Here is a 14,700-nt window from a genome sequence, read left to right as displayed (position 1 = left end):
GCTTCTTCCTACTCCTTTTCAGATGAAATGTTAATTTATTAAAAATCTGTTATCTATATTATATATGTCTGTTATATATTTCTGTTTGTTCATTTTATTTATTTATTTTGTTTTATAAAGTTACAAAGTAAAGTATATTGAATTCCATTCAATTCTTTATATTTGTTGAATTGTGCTACACAGCAGGACTAATTTTACATTTTTGTTCTGCTGACCTGCTCTTCAGTGACTTTAAGTTGGTTATTTTGGTGGTTATAGTAACAGTTAACTGGAATTACTTCCCAATTTTAAGAAACTAGCAGACCCATAAAATAACATGTTTTCAACAATCGTTATACTTAAAATTGTAATATATATATATATATATATATATATATATATATATATATACACACACACATACATTCTGGATAGTTATCGTGCAGCTGCACTTAGAAAAAAGGTTGAGTGAACACAAACTACAGCTGGTGTTTAAGGCACCTCAGGCACAAACTCTTTGATCTAACACAAAAGGAGATCGTACAAACTGATAACTGTCCTCGAGATAAGGGGTTAAAATGTCACCAAAAAATGTTAATGTTTAAACATCATAAAAACTGACAGAAAAGAAAGCGGTCATGTTACATCTATTGTCACAATATTTCCGGGTTTCTCACTTGGACATTTTTCTGAGGAGACAGCGTCCTGTAACAGTGCAGCATAATCAGTAACCATTGCGAACATATAATATTACAGCCCTGAACTTGTGTTATTGTAGTACTACAAACGGCCACCGAGTGCATGCATGATCAGCAAAGAACAGGACAACATTTAACCTCCTCACAGACTACACAATACTATGTGAATGAATACTATGTTTCTTTGTCATTGGACTAATTGGGGCACCAATGCAACGCACTGGGGTATTTCACTTGAGAGACCAAGAGCTCCCGAGGCATTGGGCTGGGTATTTATTGCCCAAGGCCAGTGCTGTCACGACCTGCATAAAGCCTAACCTTGTCAGACATGAAATCTGCATCACGCTCAAACTGATGTTTTACTATGTGACACATTATGAATATTACATTACAGGACCCTAGACGTTGTCAGTCAAAACAGAACAGCTTTCCTCACCAGCAAGATAAGCATGTGAGGAGAGGGGAAAAAGGGGGAGAAGGGGAGGGAAAGTGAGAGAGACGGGGGGAGACAAAAAGAGAGAAGAAAGATTATTCAAGAAAGGCATGGGTGGTAAATGATTAATAGGCAACGCAGAGTCAGAAACAAGCACTTAGGGCTAAAACAGACAAAAGAGAGTATGCTTTTCGCCTTTTATCGCATTTCATGTAAAGGACCCTGACAAATGGTGGTCATATTGCATGGCTTGAGGCCTAGCTTGATGTTTAATGCATCATCTGCTCTGGTAAGGCAGGGTAGTAAACACTCATTTGTGGTGGTGACTAGTCACACATGAAATCCATTTTGCAAACTGGAGTGTAGAGGGGCCAGTTGACAAAGCTTTTAGAGTGATGTGGTTGAATCCACAGTCTGCTTGTGAAATGCAGGGGGTGGGGGGGCTGGATGTTAAAAAAGGGAACATCTCCAAATCCATTACTTACAAAAAGCTATCACTCTGAATAGCTTAGTATCAAAACTGTCTGACTGAAAATATAAACACACGTACACAGACATGCACACACACAGACACACACAAACACACGCACAGAGCGAGAGCGAGAAAGAGAGTAAAATAGTAAAATAGCTGCTTAACCTGTTATAAATTGTTTTAGCAGCTATTTAGATAACAGAGAAACAATTTGCTGGAGTCCCACAGGGCTCAGTTTTGGGGCCTACACTTTTAATTTTGTAATAATTAATAATTAATAGCACATGTGGAAAGTCAAATATATTGCAGTTTGTGTTGTTTGCAGATGACACAATATTTATTAGTTCAAGAGATGATAAACATCATGATTAAACATGGTAGCAGAAAGCAGTACAAATGAAACTGTCAAACTTAAAAGATGGTTTAACGAGAAGAAGTAGAAGTATTCTTAAATGTGTACAAAATTAAGTTTATGGTTTTCACCAATCAAAAACAGGATGTTTTTTTTTTTACTGTCTATCGTGAAAATGTCACATAGCACATGTTAAGTCAAAGGTGTCTAAGAATATTGTTGTTTTGTTTTCTGTTCAAGGTATGTGTTAGATTACAAGACCATGAGAATCCTGTACTGTTCCCTTATTTTGCCATATTTATATTATAATGCAGAAGTGTGGGGCAACACATACATGAGTATCATGAAGCCATTGTTCATATTACAGAAAAAAGCAGAAAGTATTCATGACATGGACCCTAAAGAACATACTAGCAGACTTTTCATTACAGCAGAACTATTCAAACTTTAAGACTTAGTTGACTTACAGAAACTATTCATGTATAGGACAAAAAGCAGAATATCACTAGAAAACGTACAAAACATATTTGTTTTTATTTCAGATAACTACCAACATTGAAGGAACTGCAGTAAAGCAGATGTGTACTTCAGTGGTTGGTATCAAACTCTGGAATTCTCTACAGAATGATATAAAGTGTTATCATAGTATTTTTCAGTTTAAGAGAATTTATAAAGGATAAAAAAAATTAGATTATATAAAACTGTCAGGTAGAATCTGTCCCTGTGTTAAAGGTAACTTATTGGTATGGCTATTGATCCCTCTCTATGTATTTATAAATCTTATTTTTTTCTTTTGAAATTTATTGTAAGTATTGTTTGTTAAGCAACTAACTGACCATTCTTTGGTTTATATATATTTTGAGAAAGAAGGAGGTAAAATACGATTCTTTTCGTCTCCCCTTTCCTTTTAGCCATGTAATGTGTATTGGAGTTTTTAATCTAATTCTAGCTGTTGTGCATTAACATGAGCGAAAGAAATAAAAATGCAATGAAATATCGTTTTCTTATTTTTCTGTGACATCATCACATGTAGTAACTGACCTGTATCTCTGGTAGTCGTCCTCATCCTTATCCGGGCTGACCAGCTGGTTGGGGCAGGCCTCATTTCCCAGCAGGCTTAGGTACTCCAGTGACGGGGTCACATCAGCCAAGTGTTCCAGCAGGGCCTCGATATCAGTCAGGTGTCAAAGGGCGGATGTCAAGGACCTAGCGCTGTTAATTACATTAGCATTTACTACCCGCAAAGCCCCTCCCGGGCCTGTCTGCACTAAAACACGTCACTGTCAAATTTGCCGAGGTGCTCAAAGGGGCTAGTCACTGGCTTTGTGAGACCGGGCAGACAGAGGGGCAATTTAAGGTGCAGGCTTTGGCATATAGTAGTGACACAATTTGGCTGCTGCTCTCTCTCCCCTTTTCTCTCGATCTCTTTCATTTCCTAGGTGGCCGGGTGCAGAACAGTGACAAAATGATGGATGCCCTGTGGTTCAAACAGTCCGTGCTTCCCAGAGCCGCGCTGTGGAAAAACTTTTGCGAAACGTGGAAAAAACAAACAGCCCCTAAAGCAGGCACATTCATCACTAATACATTCACTTGGAAAATTGAGCCCCAAAGTGTCAAAATACAACTGCACTAATGCAGTGCTCGAGCTTTAAAATGGCACTGTGCCACGACAGGATGTACATAATTGGCCTATTAGCATGTGCCGACCACTTCACAACCAAACTCAGCACACAGCCCCAGACGCACACTTCAAGGAGCCCCAGTTTTAATGTTGACTCTGGAAGTGTGTGTGTATGCGAGAGAGAGAGAGTGAGCATCGTTACCCGGTAGGATCTGCATAACCAGAGGAAAACAGGACACATTGCTAAACCTGTTCTGAAGCTTAGAGGGGAAGTTCACACATTTTTGACTGATCATAAACAGCCTCGCAATGTGTCTATGTCTTGAATTTAGGGTGGCTGTGCGGCGCTCTGCTTTTTACCATGTTTACTTTGGTTGGCAAATAGAACACACAGGGGCTGTTATAATCAATGAGCCAAAATGTGAGCATGTTCCAGTGCGTTGAGTGACAAATTAAATGACTGATTTATTTTTATTTCAGCGAGGTGAAGATGTGTAATGAAGCAAAATGAATAATGGGAAAAAAAGTTCTGATTTGATTCTTTATGATTTAAAATCACTGACATTAACAAACACCAAATACATCACACTTTACTGTGTCTCAATCTTTGGGATGTAGTTTTAATCCAACACTCATTTATTCCCTTTGAGAATAAAAACACATCTGTTATGTTGGCTCTAAAATCTGATTCCACTAGAGGTCCCTGTGGTTCAAAAACTCTTCCTGTGTGGAGCTTTGTGACAGCCAAGTTCCCCTGCTCTCTTTTGCAACACACAGTGCTCCCCTGCAAAACCACAACATTAAAAACTGGTTCTCTGAGACAAAGGCAGCTTGTATTGACATATGAATGCAGACAAAACACTGTGTTGATTCTGATGCCTGTAATAAATGTCTGCACAGTTGGCTGCAAATCAAACTGAGAAATGAGCTGAGTGATAAGTTTGAAAGGATATATGGTTCTTATTGAGTGTTAAGGTGTGCAGGTTGGGCAACCTGGGCAACCGGAGGTCATTTCCGAGCAGATTGTTGTCAACGACCAGCTCTTCCAGCTCGGTGAACATTTTGAGGCCCGCCAGTGACCTGCAATGATAAGGCAACAGGAAAACTGTTATGGCTCTAAATCTGGTCAGCCGTTATTGTGCAGAAATAAATATTTCAGCCTCCCTCTTTCATACGCCGGGAGAGTATAGGTCCGGGCCTGTCAGGGAAGTGAATGACAAGAATTAGTGGTGCTGAGCTCCCCTGGCATGGTGAGGCATCCTTCAGCGGCTGGCAGGATGAGGGATGGGGGTCACTTGTGAGTAGCCAGGATTCAAAACAAAAGGCTTCAGAAATGCGGCGGGCAGGATGAATTTGTCAATGTCTTGTGCCTTGAGGCGCCCAGTTTCGCCTGACCCTAACCCTCCATTCCCAAGACAAATCACTCTGTCACAGTTCACCTTCACTCCCCAGACACAAATTTAACTTGTCATCCATCATTTTCACAGAGGAAGCAGAATACACTTGCAATCACAGATGGAATGGAAGGGAAACTTTTTTTTTTGCAACTCTAACACGATAGGGGTTAGTGTTGGGATTTTAACATCAAAGGGCGATTTTGTTTTTTCTTTTTGGGAGGAATTCTTCCTTCCGCTTCTTTTTTTAAAATGACAAATTGCAAAGAGAGGTGAAGGTTCATCCCAACTCTTTTCCTCTCTGTCTCTCTCACACACAAGCACATTCACACAGGCATAAAAATGATGGAGGGTGGTGTTAGGAGTAATGTTAGAGCCCTGCAAAGTTCAAGTCATGGGAGGTGCACAAAGGCAATGTGTGTGTTGTCTAATCCTTCACACTGTCAGCATGCCATGTTAAAGTGTCCTGGGTGACTTCATTGACATTTAAATCTGCCAGAACCTGACACATACTGTATACTCCTCAAGAATTATTCCTCACACTTCAACAGGTATATTTACTTAAACATGGCATTTTTAATTATTAGATATATTTCCATATCATTGTTATTTACTCCAAGCTCTTAATTTTCTCAGTTCTACACTATAAGAATAGTACAGTATGTTTCTCGTTTTTAAAGCAGACGGATAACCTTGACATTAGGTTATGCAAACATAAATTCCAGTGAACAGTGTCACATTGCAACATGACAAACTCAAGGTACAGTGAGGTCTTAAAATCTGCAGCGTGAACTATTGCTCCTCCTTGGATCTGCTTAGTGTCAATGGCTGCCATAATACACACCAACTTGGAGCTATGTAAATATAACACCTTTATCATGACAATCTGCAAACAGATAGCAAGGAGCAGTTAGCAGTGTAGGGGCAGGGCATAATATACAGTCACATTCATTATGGAAACATGCTTTTAAAAGGCAGGAAGGATGAAAAGGGTGAGTGCTTTGTTCTTTTTCTGATCAGCTTAAACTCCATCTATATGTGGTCTCTGATCCAAAAACACACAGATGCACAGAGTGGACACACTGGCAGCAACTTTGAACTACAAAACAAAAACGTTGCAACTATCTTTTTTGTGGAAAATGACAAATAAGCAATTCATTGTAGACTTGAGAGTGAGGCGGCCTCATTTCGAAAGACATCAACATTTTGCAAACACACACACTTGATACCCACAACAACAGCTGACAGCACCTAGCTAGTGTGCTGGCAAAGCCGCTAGCTGACAACCTCTTATCAGGTCTGATTAATGTACTGGCAAGATGGATGAATAGAGAGATGTGCCAGTTTTATGAAATCCTATCCTGTTTGCTTTTTTCCCCCCATGGTGCTTCTAATTTGTGAAAGCAAAAAGGCCCATTAGAGTAGTATACTTACATTTATGGAGGTGGCAAAAAAGATACATTTCATCATAAATGTTGGTTTTTTGTCACTCTTTGGTCAATTTCCCGTCTGTTTTGTCTTCATCCTTATCCAAAACATGAAAGTATGGCATTACCCTATAGGGCTAGGCATCACTTTAGATCCAATGATAGCATATGATAGGATACCATACCATACCATACCATACCATACCATGGTGCTGCGCCACAGTACAGTATGATACAATCTAGTACAATACTATGCAATACTTAAATCACATACAATATTATGGCAATTTTAAATGAGTTGCAATATGCAATGACATATATTGCTAAATATATGGCATTTTATTACCCTTTTGTCAACATCTGTTTTATCTAATGAGATAAATATTTAATTATAATTAATTTATAAAATATTGCCATGCAAAAAATATCGTATCATCCTTATTTATTTACCATAACTATACTTTTCATGATTTAGGCTAGCTTTTTTAGTTTTGATTTTATTTTTGGACACAGCTGTTGGCCCTAACTATAGCGCTCACAAAACACTTTGTAGACTTTATATTTCTCAGCGTGGGTACAAGGTTTGTGCTGAAAGGGAATTCATTACAACGTGCAATTTATCTGCGAGTATAATCTTTGTGTGGTTAGGCACAAACTATATTGCATCATAGACATTATTGCATTTTCTGTGAAAAGAGGCTGCTAACTAACCATTGCCACCTGTAAGTGTGCATGTCTGTGTGCGCCTGTGTGTGTGTGTGTGTGTGTGTGTGTGTGTGTATGATGGGCTGCAGTCCTGTGGGTTATGTTATTAGCTGCTCGGTTAAAGGGAGCCGTATGGCACAGGGGGGAGCCTTATTAATTGTTGTTTTCATGTCACCACTGCTGCGTGCACTGGCTGATTTAATCAGTTAAATTCACAGCCAGGGGAGAGCCACTGAGTCCCATCCAGCATTAACTACAGTGCAGGGATTGAACTTCTAATACTCTCCAGCTTTCTGTGCTCCCTCTGCAGATTTCCATAGCCGCTTTCATTACTTTTTATAAGCTTTCTTGTTTTAATGTGCGGCTTGGAAAACTAACAAAGTTTAAGCACTGCAGTAAAAGTACTTCACTTCAAAAAAAGAGAGCAGCTTTTGCTTTTAACAAAACTAATGAGCATAATTGACTTGAGTCCTTATGCTGTAGAGGTTTGGTAAATGGCAAAGAGGAAAAATGCACATGCATATACACACAGGAAATGTATATAAAAAACAGGATTTTCTGATGTTAGCATTATTTTATTCAATTCACCTTCTTCAAAGAATGTGATGATCTTTATAATGAAAATATTCAGTGATGGGTCCACTGCAAAGGTAAATTTTACCAGTACAATTCTGACTTGTTTCAAACATCTGCTCATGTGATTTCTAGGCAGTAATCAATGTTTATGTAAATTGTAAGCTATGAAAAATTATGTATACTATCTGTACTAAATGCAATGCAGAAAATTTTACAAATATCATATTAAAAATAATGTATTCTTATGTCATACTACCTTGCCTCATTATACAAATTTTGAAAATTATGATTTCTATAGTAACGCGTGTCAAATGATTCTTCTTAAACCTCTAACTAGCAGAAGAGAGACAGAGACAAGCGGTAGCTTTAACGAGGTGAGGCGATGAATCCTCTCCTTGTTAAGATAATTATGATCAGCCTCATTGTCAGAGCTAATACCTCACACGCGCTGTCTTGACGCTTTGACTACCACTTAGCCTGTGTAAGCTCACCATCATACATCATATGGCCTCGTGTGCATCAGTGTGTGTGTGCTTTTGAGCTTACATAAGTAGCGCATGTATGTATTGAAATCTCCATTATCTGCTAAGATCCCTTCTACTGAGCACACGGAGTAGCAACATTTAGCTGGAACAGAAACTCAGAAATCAGGGGAGGATGTGAGACACCAGACAAGGACACTGGAGAGGAGACACCGACCCGGAGAGCAGCCCTGCCAGATCGATACACTAATACTAATGCAGACATAGTGATTGATGAACCACTGCTGACAACAGAGGGAAGAAAACTCTCGACCATTATTGGCTGAAATGTCAGTCACTCCTGCCAATGGTGTGCGCTACTGTCATGTCATATATCCTCAGGCAGCAGATGAAAAATGGAGAACGGCAGTCTTGGCTCTTTTACATGTTTTACATAGTCACCCTTCTTAAGTCTGCTGCTTTTAAAACTGTTGCCTAAATGAATCATCCTTGGCAATTTTTAGGAACTCCGAAGATGATAGATCAACTGTGGATTTTATCAAAGCCGTATGTTACAGAGCTATAATGTAAAACAACCTCAAAGTCTTGCCCATTACTGAAACACTGATACAGAACACAGAGGCAACATCCCAACAGCGAGCACTGCAATAATGAAAAAAAGTCCCATAGTTTAATGTATATCAAAAAAACACAAACATGCTGGAGAAGCTGGAGAACCATCGCAGCTGCAGTCCACAGTTAAAGGGCTGATGTCCTCTCAAGGGTCGCAGTGGTGCAGAAAAGCAATGCACTGTTATTCTAAACGAAGGACCAGAGCTGCAGAGTGACAGGCATAATGACGTCCTGTTCAGAAGGCAACAGATAAATGTTTGATGAATTGACCAATACTGGGGCCATGATGGTCTTCATATGTGCATAATGGACTATTCAGAGCACACTTCAGATTGCCTGCCAGGATAAGGTACTGTAATGAATGGGAAAAGGAACTGGACCTGGGAAACCCAGTATGTGGACTGGCTTTAATAAACTTAATAAGAAAGGTGAATGGAGGAGGGCTGGTCAGAGAGGGAGGAGGGAGGCTGGAGAGCCTTTAAGCCTGAAGTAGTAAGTAGTCTGGAAATATTGTGATGGTTTTCACTCTGAAAAATATTTCTCAGTGTTAATCAGTAATTCAATAACTTAGCCATACTCCCATAACTTCCATATATAGTCCCAAATGCAGCCATGAAATCAACACAGGGTGGGCAAATCTGCATATTTATGAAATATTTCATTATTTAAACTAGGGCCATCATCTGAGATTTGAAATATCATAATATCATAAATGTTGTCTTTTCTTTTGTGTGTTTAATAGACTATTCTAACTGTTCTACTATTTGCTTTTACCCACTTAGTCATTATTTAACCAAAGGGATGTCTTCAAAATGCTTCTTTTTTCCAATCTTCAAAAACTCTTCATTAAATATAATGAATGACAAAAAAAGAAGCAAATCATCACTTTTAGAAAGTTGGAACCAGCAAATGTTTGATATTTTTGCTTGGAAAATATCCCAAACAGTTAATCAATTGTCCAAATACTTGGTGATTAACTTTCTTTCAACTGATTAATCAATTATAAAATAGTTGGCAATAAAATTTCCTTTGACTGAATAATCAAACCACTGACTTATCCTTAAAGCTGTGTACAGTATTTATAATTATTAATCAGAAATCTCATTGTGTAAATATCCTTACAAAAAATCAATATTGAGGTATATGATCAAAAATATTGTGATATTTAAATGCAGTGGAGAAAAGGATATTTTTTATCAAAGGCAAATCTTAAAGTGTTGAATAAAATAATAAATGAGCTGATGGAAATGATGTTTTCATAGTGTAATGAAGTGGTGTTGAGTGTAAATAAAGCAGTATGCTAACATTTTTTTTTCTAATAATGGTAAAATGGAAAATAAAATATAATCTATTAATACACCATTCTCCATTAGATCAACACAGCTGTATTTCATCACTCTAACCCACAACAAAAACACAAATAAACATCAAAAATACCCAAATAAAGCATCAAAACACTATCAGGATTAGCTCTTAGTAAATAAGATGACATTATCTGTAAAGCAAATTAATGCCCTGCAACCCCTCAGCATCCCTCCTACCACCTCCACACAGCGCTGATCAGGTCTGTTCCAACACTCTCCCCTCCAGCCACAGTTTACGGCCTATACACGTCTCTGTACATGCATCTCTGATGGCGACGGTGAATTAGACTGTCATTATCTGTCTCTATCTCCCCCACAGCTCTCCCTGTCTCACCCTCCCCTATCTCCCTCACATGTAGACAGTCACTGAAAGGGTGGCACTCCTCTTTCTGTATTGCCAGGCCTCAGGTGGCAGTCATTTAAAGATCACACGTCCAGGACACACATAGCCTTCCCTGAATGCATGTCAATTCACACATGGGAAGGGGATTACACGTCTCCTCCTAGGCAGCTGCAAATTACTATTAATGGCAATGCAAATCATTAGAGTACGTTTGGCGCCGCCAGCGAATCTCTCCTTTATGTGGGCTTACTCTTAATCTGTTTTGAATATTGCGCTATGCTCGCTCCTGATAGTCTGTGTGTAAAAGCATCACTAGCTACAAAGCTGTCAATTGGAGGTGGCATGTCAGATTGAACTTTACACAGGGTTACATCATTTGCAAAACAAAAATATCTTTCTGGAGAGCATAAACAAATTCAAGCAGGAAGAAATCTGTGAAATATAATTAGCAAAGTTCTTTGTTGACGAAGAAGTTAAATATCACCGCTCATTACTTCGTGCTGTACGAGGTTATTATGTGAGAAGTGCAGATCAAATTGTTGGAAATGTCTACACCATGGTGCGTCTGTCGAACGTTTAAAGCTAGCTTCGGTGTGTTTGAATGATAATACCACTGTGGATCCTGCAGTGTCTGAGTTATAGACTACCCCTGTGGATATTTCCTGCTGAGTGTGTGAGGTTAATATTCTCTCTCAATGTCATTAGCGCTGGTAGAGCGGCTGAGAGCACTGTGAATCAGACAGGGAGTGATCCTGTCAATTCACACACACACACACACGCGCGCGCGCGCGCGCACACACACACACACACACACACACACACACACACACACACACACACACACACAAAGCCAGGGCCAGACAAAAATCAAAGCCACTGTACTGAGGTCAGCATCACCTGGCCTCATGCTTCCCCTTGCATCTCCAATCCCCGTGTGATTAATGACCCTGGATCAACCCTAGCCGAGGGATAAGGACTTGACAGACATTCCTGTCAGGTCCAACCTCATAAGCCTTGCTTGACCCCGGTTTGGCCCGGGATGAAGTCTAAGCTGCAACAATGACCCGATTGAGAAGAGGTTGCCTCTTTCCAAGTGAAGAAAGAAATGGAGAAATCATTTCAGGAAGGTGAACATCTCTTCTAAAGTTTCACCAAGTGAGGTTTGGCCAAGCAGAAAGACAGATGCTTCCCATGTACAACACTAAATTGTAACGTAGACTCACTGTATTCCAGATAGTAAAATTCGCTTTGCTGCCTTTATACATGCACTCACAAGCTTGATTGCATGCCTTGTCTTTGGGCAAGGGTCTTACAAGTCAAAACAAGTTTTCATTGGCACCTTTTGGACCAATTATTCAAGAGAAATCATGAAAAAACTACCAAGAGATATGGTGTCCAGACTACACAGTGAAAACAACATGTGCAAATTTCGACTCATGGTATTCCAGACGACAGGCGGTTACAAAATCTTCCCCCCTGCCTTGTTCGTGCAGCTGCAGGCACACATTGGAAACTCACCCTGATTTATTGCTAATGAGTGAACTTAATGCTTCTTAGATGTCAAAAGATTACAAGGAGGGAAAACTGACGACAAAGAAACATATTTGATTTGTGACCTGGGAGTATTTCCTTAAATAACCGGTTAATGTTAATGTTAAAAGGTCAAAAGTTCGGAACCGCGACGTCCGTAATACAGTGAGTTTATGTCACGCTGTAAAACGCATTAGCTGATAAGAGAGGCGAGCAGTATAGCTGGTAAAGCCGAGCCCCTTCAAAGCCTACTAAGGTGTCAAAAAAACTGATATTCAGATACTTATCAATACTAAATATTGGTATTGGATAACGATACCCAACGATAGGCAACACTATTGATAACAGGAGTGCCTACTCCTTCTTGTTATTGACACACAGCTCGACACAACTACACACACAAAACACTGCTGCTGACAGGCAGGCTCACAGCCCTCTCCTAACTAGCAGCTGAATACATTAGCTGTCGTCTGCACCGTCAGCCTGCCTGTGTTGCCAGCTGATGCGAGCTAACCTGGTCGGCAGCACACGTTAACGTAAGCCGTTTATTATTAGCCATTAGCCAGCAGCCATATTAGCCGTCTGTTAGGCTATCATTAAGCTAACGGCTAACAGCTAATAATAAAACGACTACATATGCGATCTAGGCAGCCCACATTTTTAGTCCTGCTGTCTATAACAATAATTGGCAGTGTTAAATTAACAAAAACAACAAACAAAACAAAAACATCCGCAGCCTATCCTAACAACTGCATTCGATCAAAAAATGGTGCTGAGTCACCAGAAGAACAGGACATTAACAGGGCTGCAGTGAAGTACATGCATGTCATTGTTGCTGTTTTTTATTTTTGATATTTTTTACCTCAGACAACTTAATAATACTGTTGTAATTTAAGTTATGTTTTGTATTGTTCTTATCATTATTAAAAAAGAGGGGTCTTATTCCAGCTAATTTTTTGTCATTTTCCCCCCTTTGGTATCGAAAATGGTATCGCGTATCAAGTATTTTTCTGGGTGTAGGTATTGAGTTAGAAATTCTAGTATCGTGACAACCCTAGAGCCTATGCAACACTTTCCTCCTCACAGTGCCTGGACTGTACTCACTGTATGGCCATGCATCTTGTGAATGTTTGTATTGAAAGATTACTTGTCTATCCACATGACAAACACCCTCCTCTCTCAGTGAGCAGGAGCTGAAAATCAATTCCCTGATGGCATCTCAGTCAGTGAGGACATCAATGCGGCACAAACAAGTGCACACACGCTTCCATGCATGCAGCCTCACACATCTTAAAGTGTATATTATACTATAAAATTACACTGACAGGGCCAATCAGCCGAGGCCCATTGCTATAAGTACACTTCGTATTAAACAGTGAGTTTTTCATGAATAAAAGAATGCACACGTATACATATATACAGAAAATGTAACTGGAAATGAACTCATGTTCTCTTGCAATAAAATAAAGGAACCATTAAATAATAGATGCTGCGATCTGTGAGGAAGAATCCCTCAGTGCTCTGTCTGCCTGTACGCTCTGTCATTACAGTGTTCAGGCTCAGTGCTTGTCAACATTTCCCTGAGAGGGGGAGCCATCCCGCATTACGTTTGAGTGAGTTCAACTGTCAACTGCCAGCCATTTGTATGCCTCAGCATCCACCTAATAGCAAATAATCACTACCCCGCGCTCTCTTCATGGCAAATGATCGATGTTGTCTTGAAGTCTGATGGATGACCCTGCCACAGTGATGTCCAGGCATGCATTAAAAACCACCTCTATGAAATGCCTGTCAGTCTGATGAAGCGGCGCGCACAGAATCACAGGCGTGTGCACAGGCTGACACTGAGGAATGCATGTGCACAGATAAAGGGAGAAAAGTGAGGGAAAGCAATAATTCAATTACACAATAAAAAAAGTTAATTTCTGTATATTAGTGGAGAATTTTATAATGCGACGGGACCTGTGGTGTGATTGGTAGACAGCATTACCAGAGGTAGACTGCTCAAGCACCACCTGGGATGCTTCTCTTCCTCCTCTCTCCCTCCTTCCCGCTCTCTAACACACAAACAGCTCCCTATTACCCCTCAGTGTTCAGATTAAAATGCACAGCACTACAATCTTTGATCTCCCACTTGCTGACACAAATCCTTTCAAGCCTCAACATTTTCCTGCAAAGGTAATTAGTGCTAATTAAAAAGTTTCGAAAGCAGTCTACGGCTGCAGCTGGTGATACAGCCGCTGCTGGTGCTTGGGCGTGCCCTCCGTCAGATCACCCATCTACACCCTCCGCAGGTCCTGCGGATGCGTGTGTCATCTGTGTTCCTGCCTCTTTCCTGCAAAGAATCCTATAGTTAGAAGACACCAGTCAGCCTAGGACGTTTGTAGGAGCCGGATGAAGCCCAGCGAGGGGTCTAACTAGTGGTTCTTCCCCCCTGACAAACCTGTGCTCTGCAGGAGAACATGTAGTGACACATGTAACAAATACAAATCCCACAAACAGAACAGGTGTAGTCTTTAATTGGGATACTCTAGCTTAGGGGGGGGCATGTAAACATGGAGTAATTAACTTGATAAGGGATTCATTTTGCTGAAAATATCATTGTAGAGAAGCATATCATTTAGCATGAGCCTTGATTTGCATAATGATAACAAATGCAAAGACTCTAAATTCTTTTGGCATAATGAATAAACACATTAGTAATTAAAGAAC

At 39.9% G+C, this 14,700-nt stretch overlaps 1 protein-coding gene across 1 annotated transcript in view; it reads right to left on the bottom strand.

Moving 5' to 3' along the window:
- Nucleotides 1-14,700, bottom strand: part of lrmda (leucine rich melanocyte differentiation associated) — a 245,390-nt gene that overhangs the window by 73,484 nt on the left and 157,206 nt on the right. The window contains exons 3-4 of the mRNA XM_088086693.1: nucleotides 4,511-4,635; nucleotides 2,976-3,117 (exon numbers count right to left, since the gene is read on the bottom strand). Of these exons, the coding sequence (XP_087942819.1) occupies nucleotides 2,976-3,117; nucleotides 4,511-4,635 (267 nt within the window). The remainder of the gene's footprint in view (nucleotides 1-2,975; nucleotides 3,118-4,510; nucleotides 4,636-14,700) is intronic.

The sequence above is a fragment of the Plectropomus leopardus genome, chromosome 13 (genome assembly GCF_026936395.1).
Source record: "Plectropomus leopardus strain MGB_pleo_1.0 chromosome 13, ASM2693639v1, whole genome shotgun sequence".
In the NCBI taxonomy this organism is placed as follows: domain Eukaryota; kingdom Metazoa; phylum Chordata; class Actinopteri; order Perciformes; family Serranidae; genus Plectropomus; species Plectropomus leopardus.
Note: the sequence above shows the minus strand (reverse complement) of the source record. Positions and strands in the feature narration are given on the sequence as shown.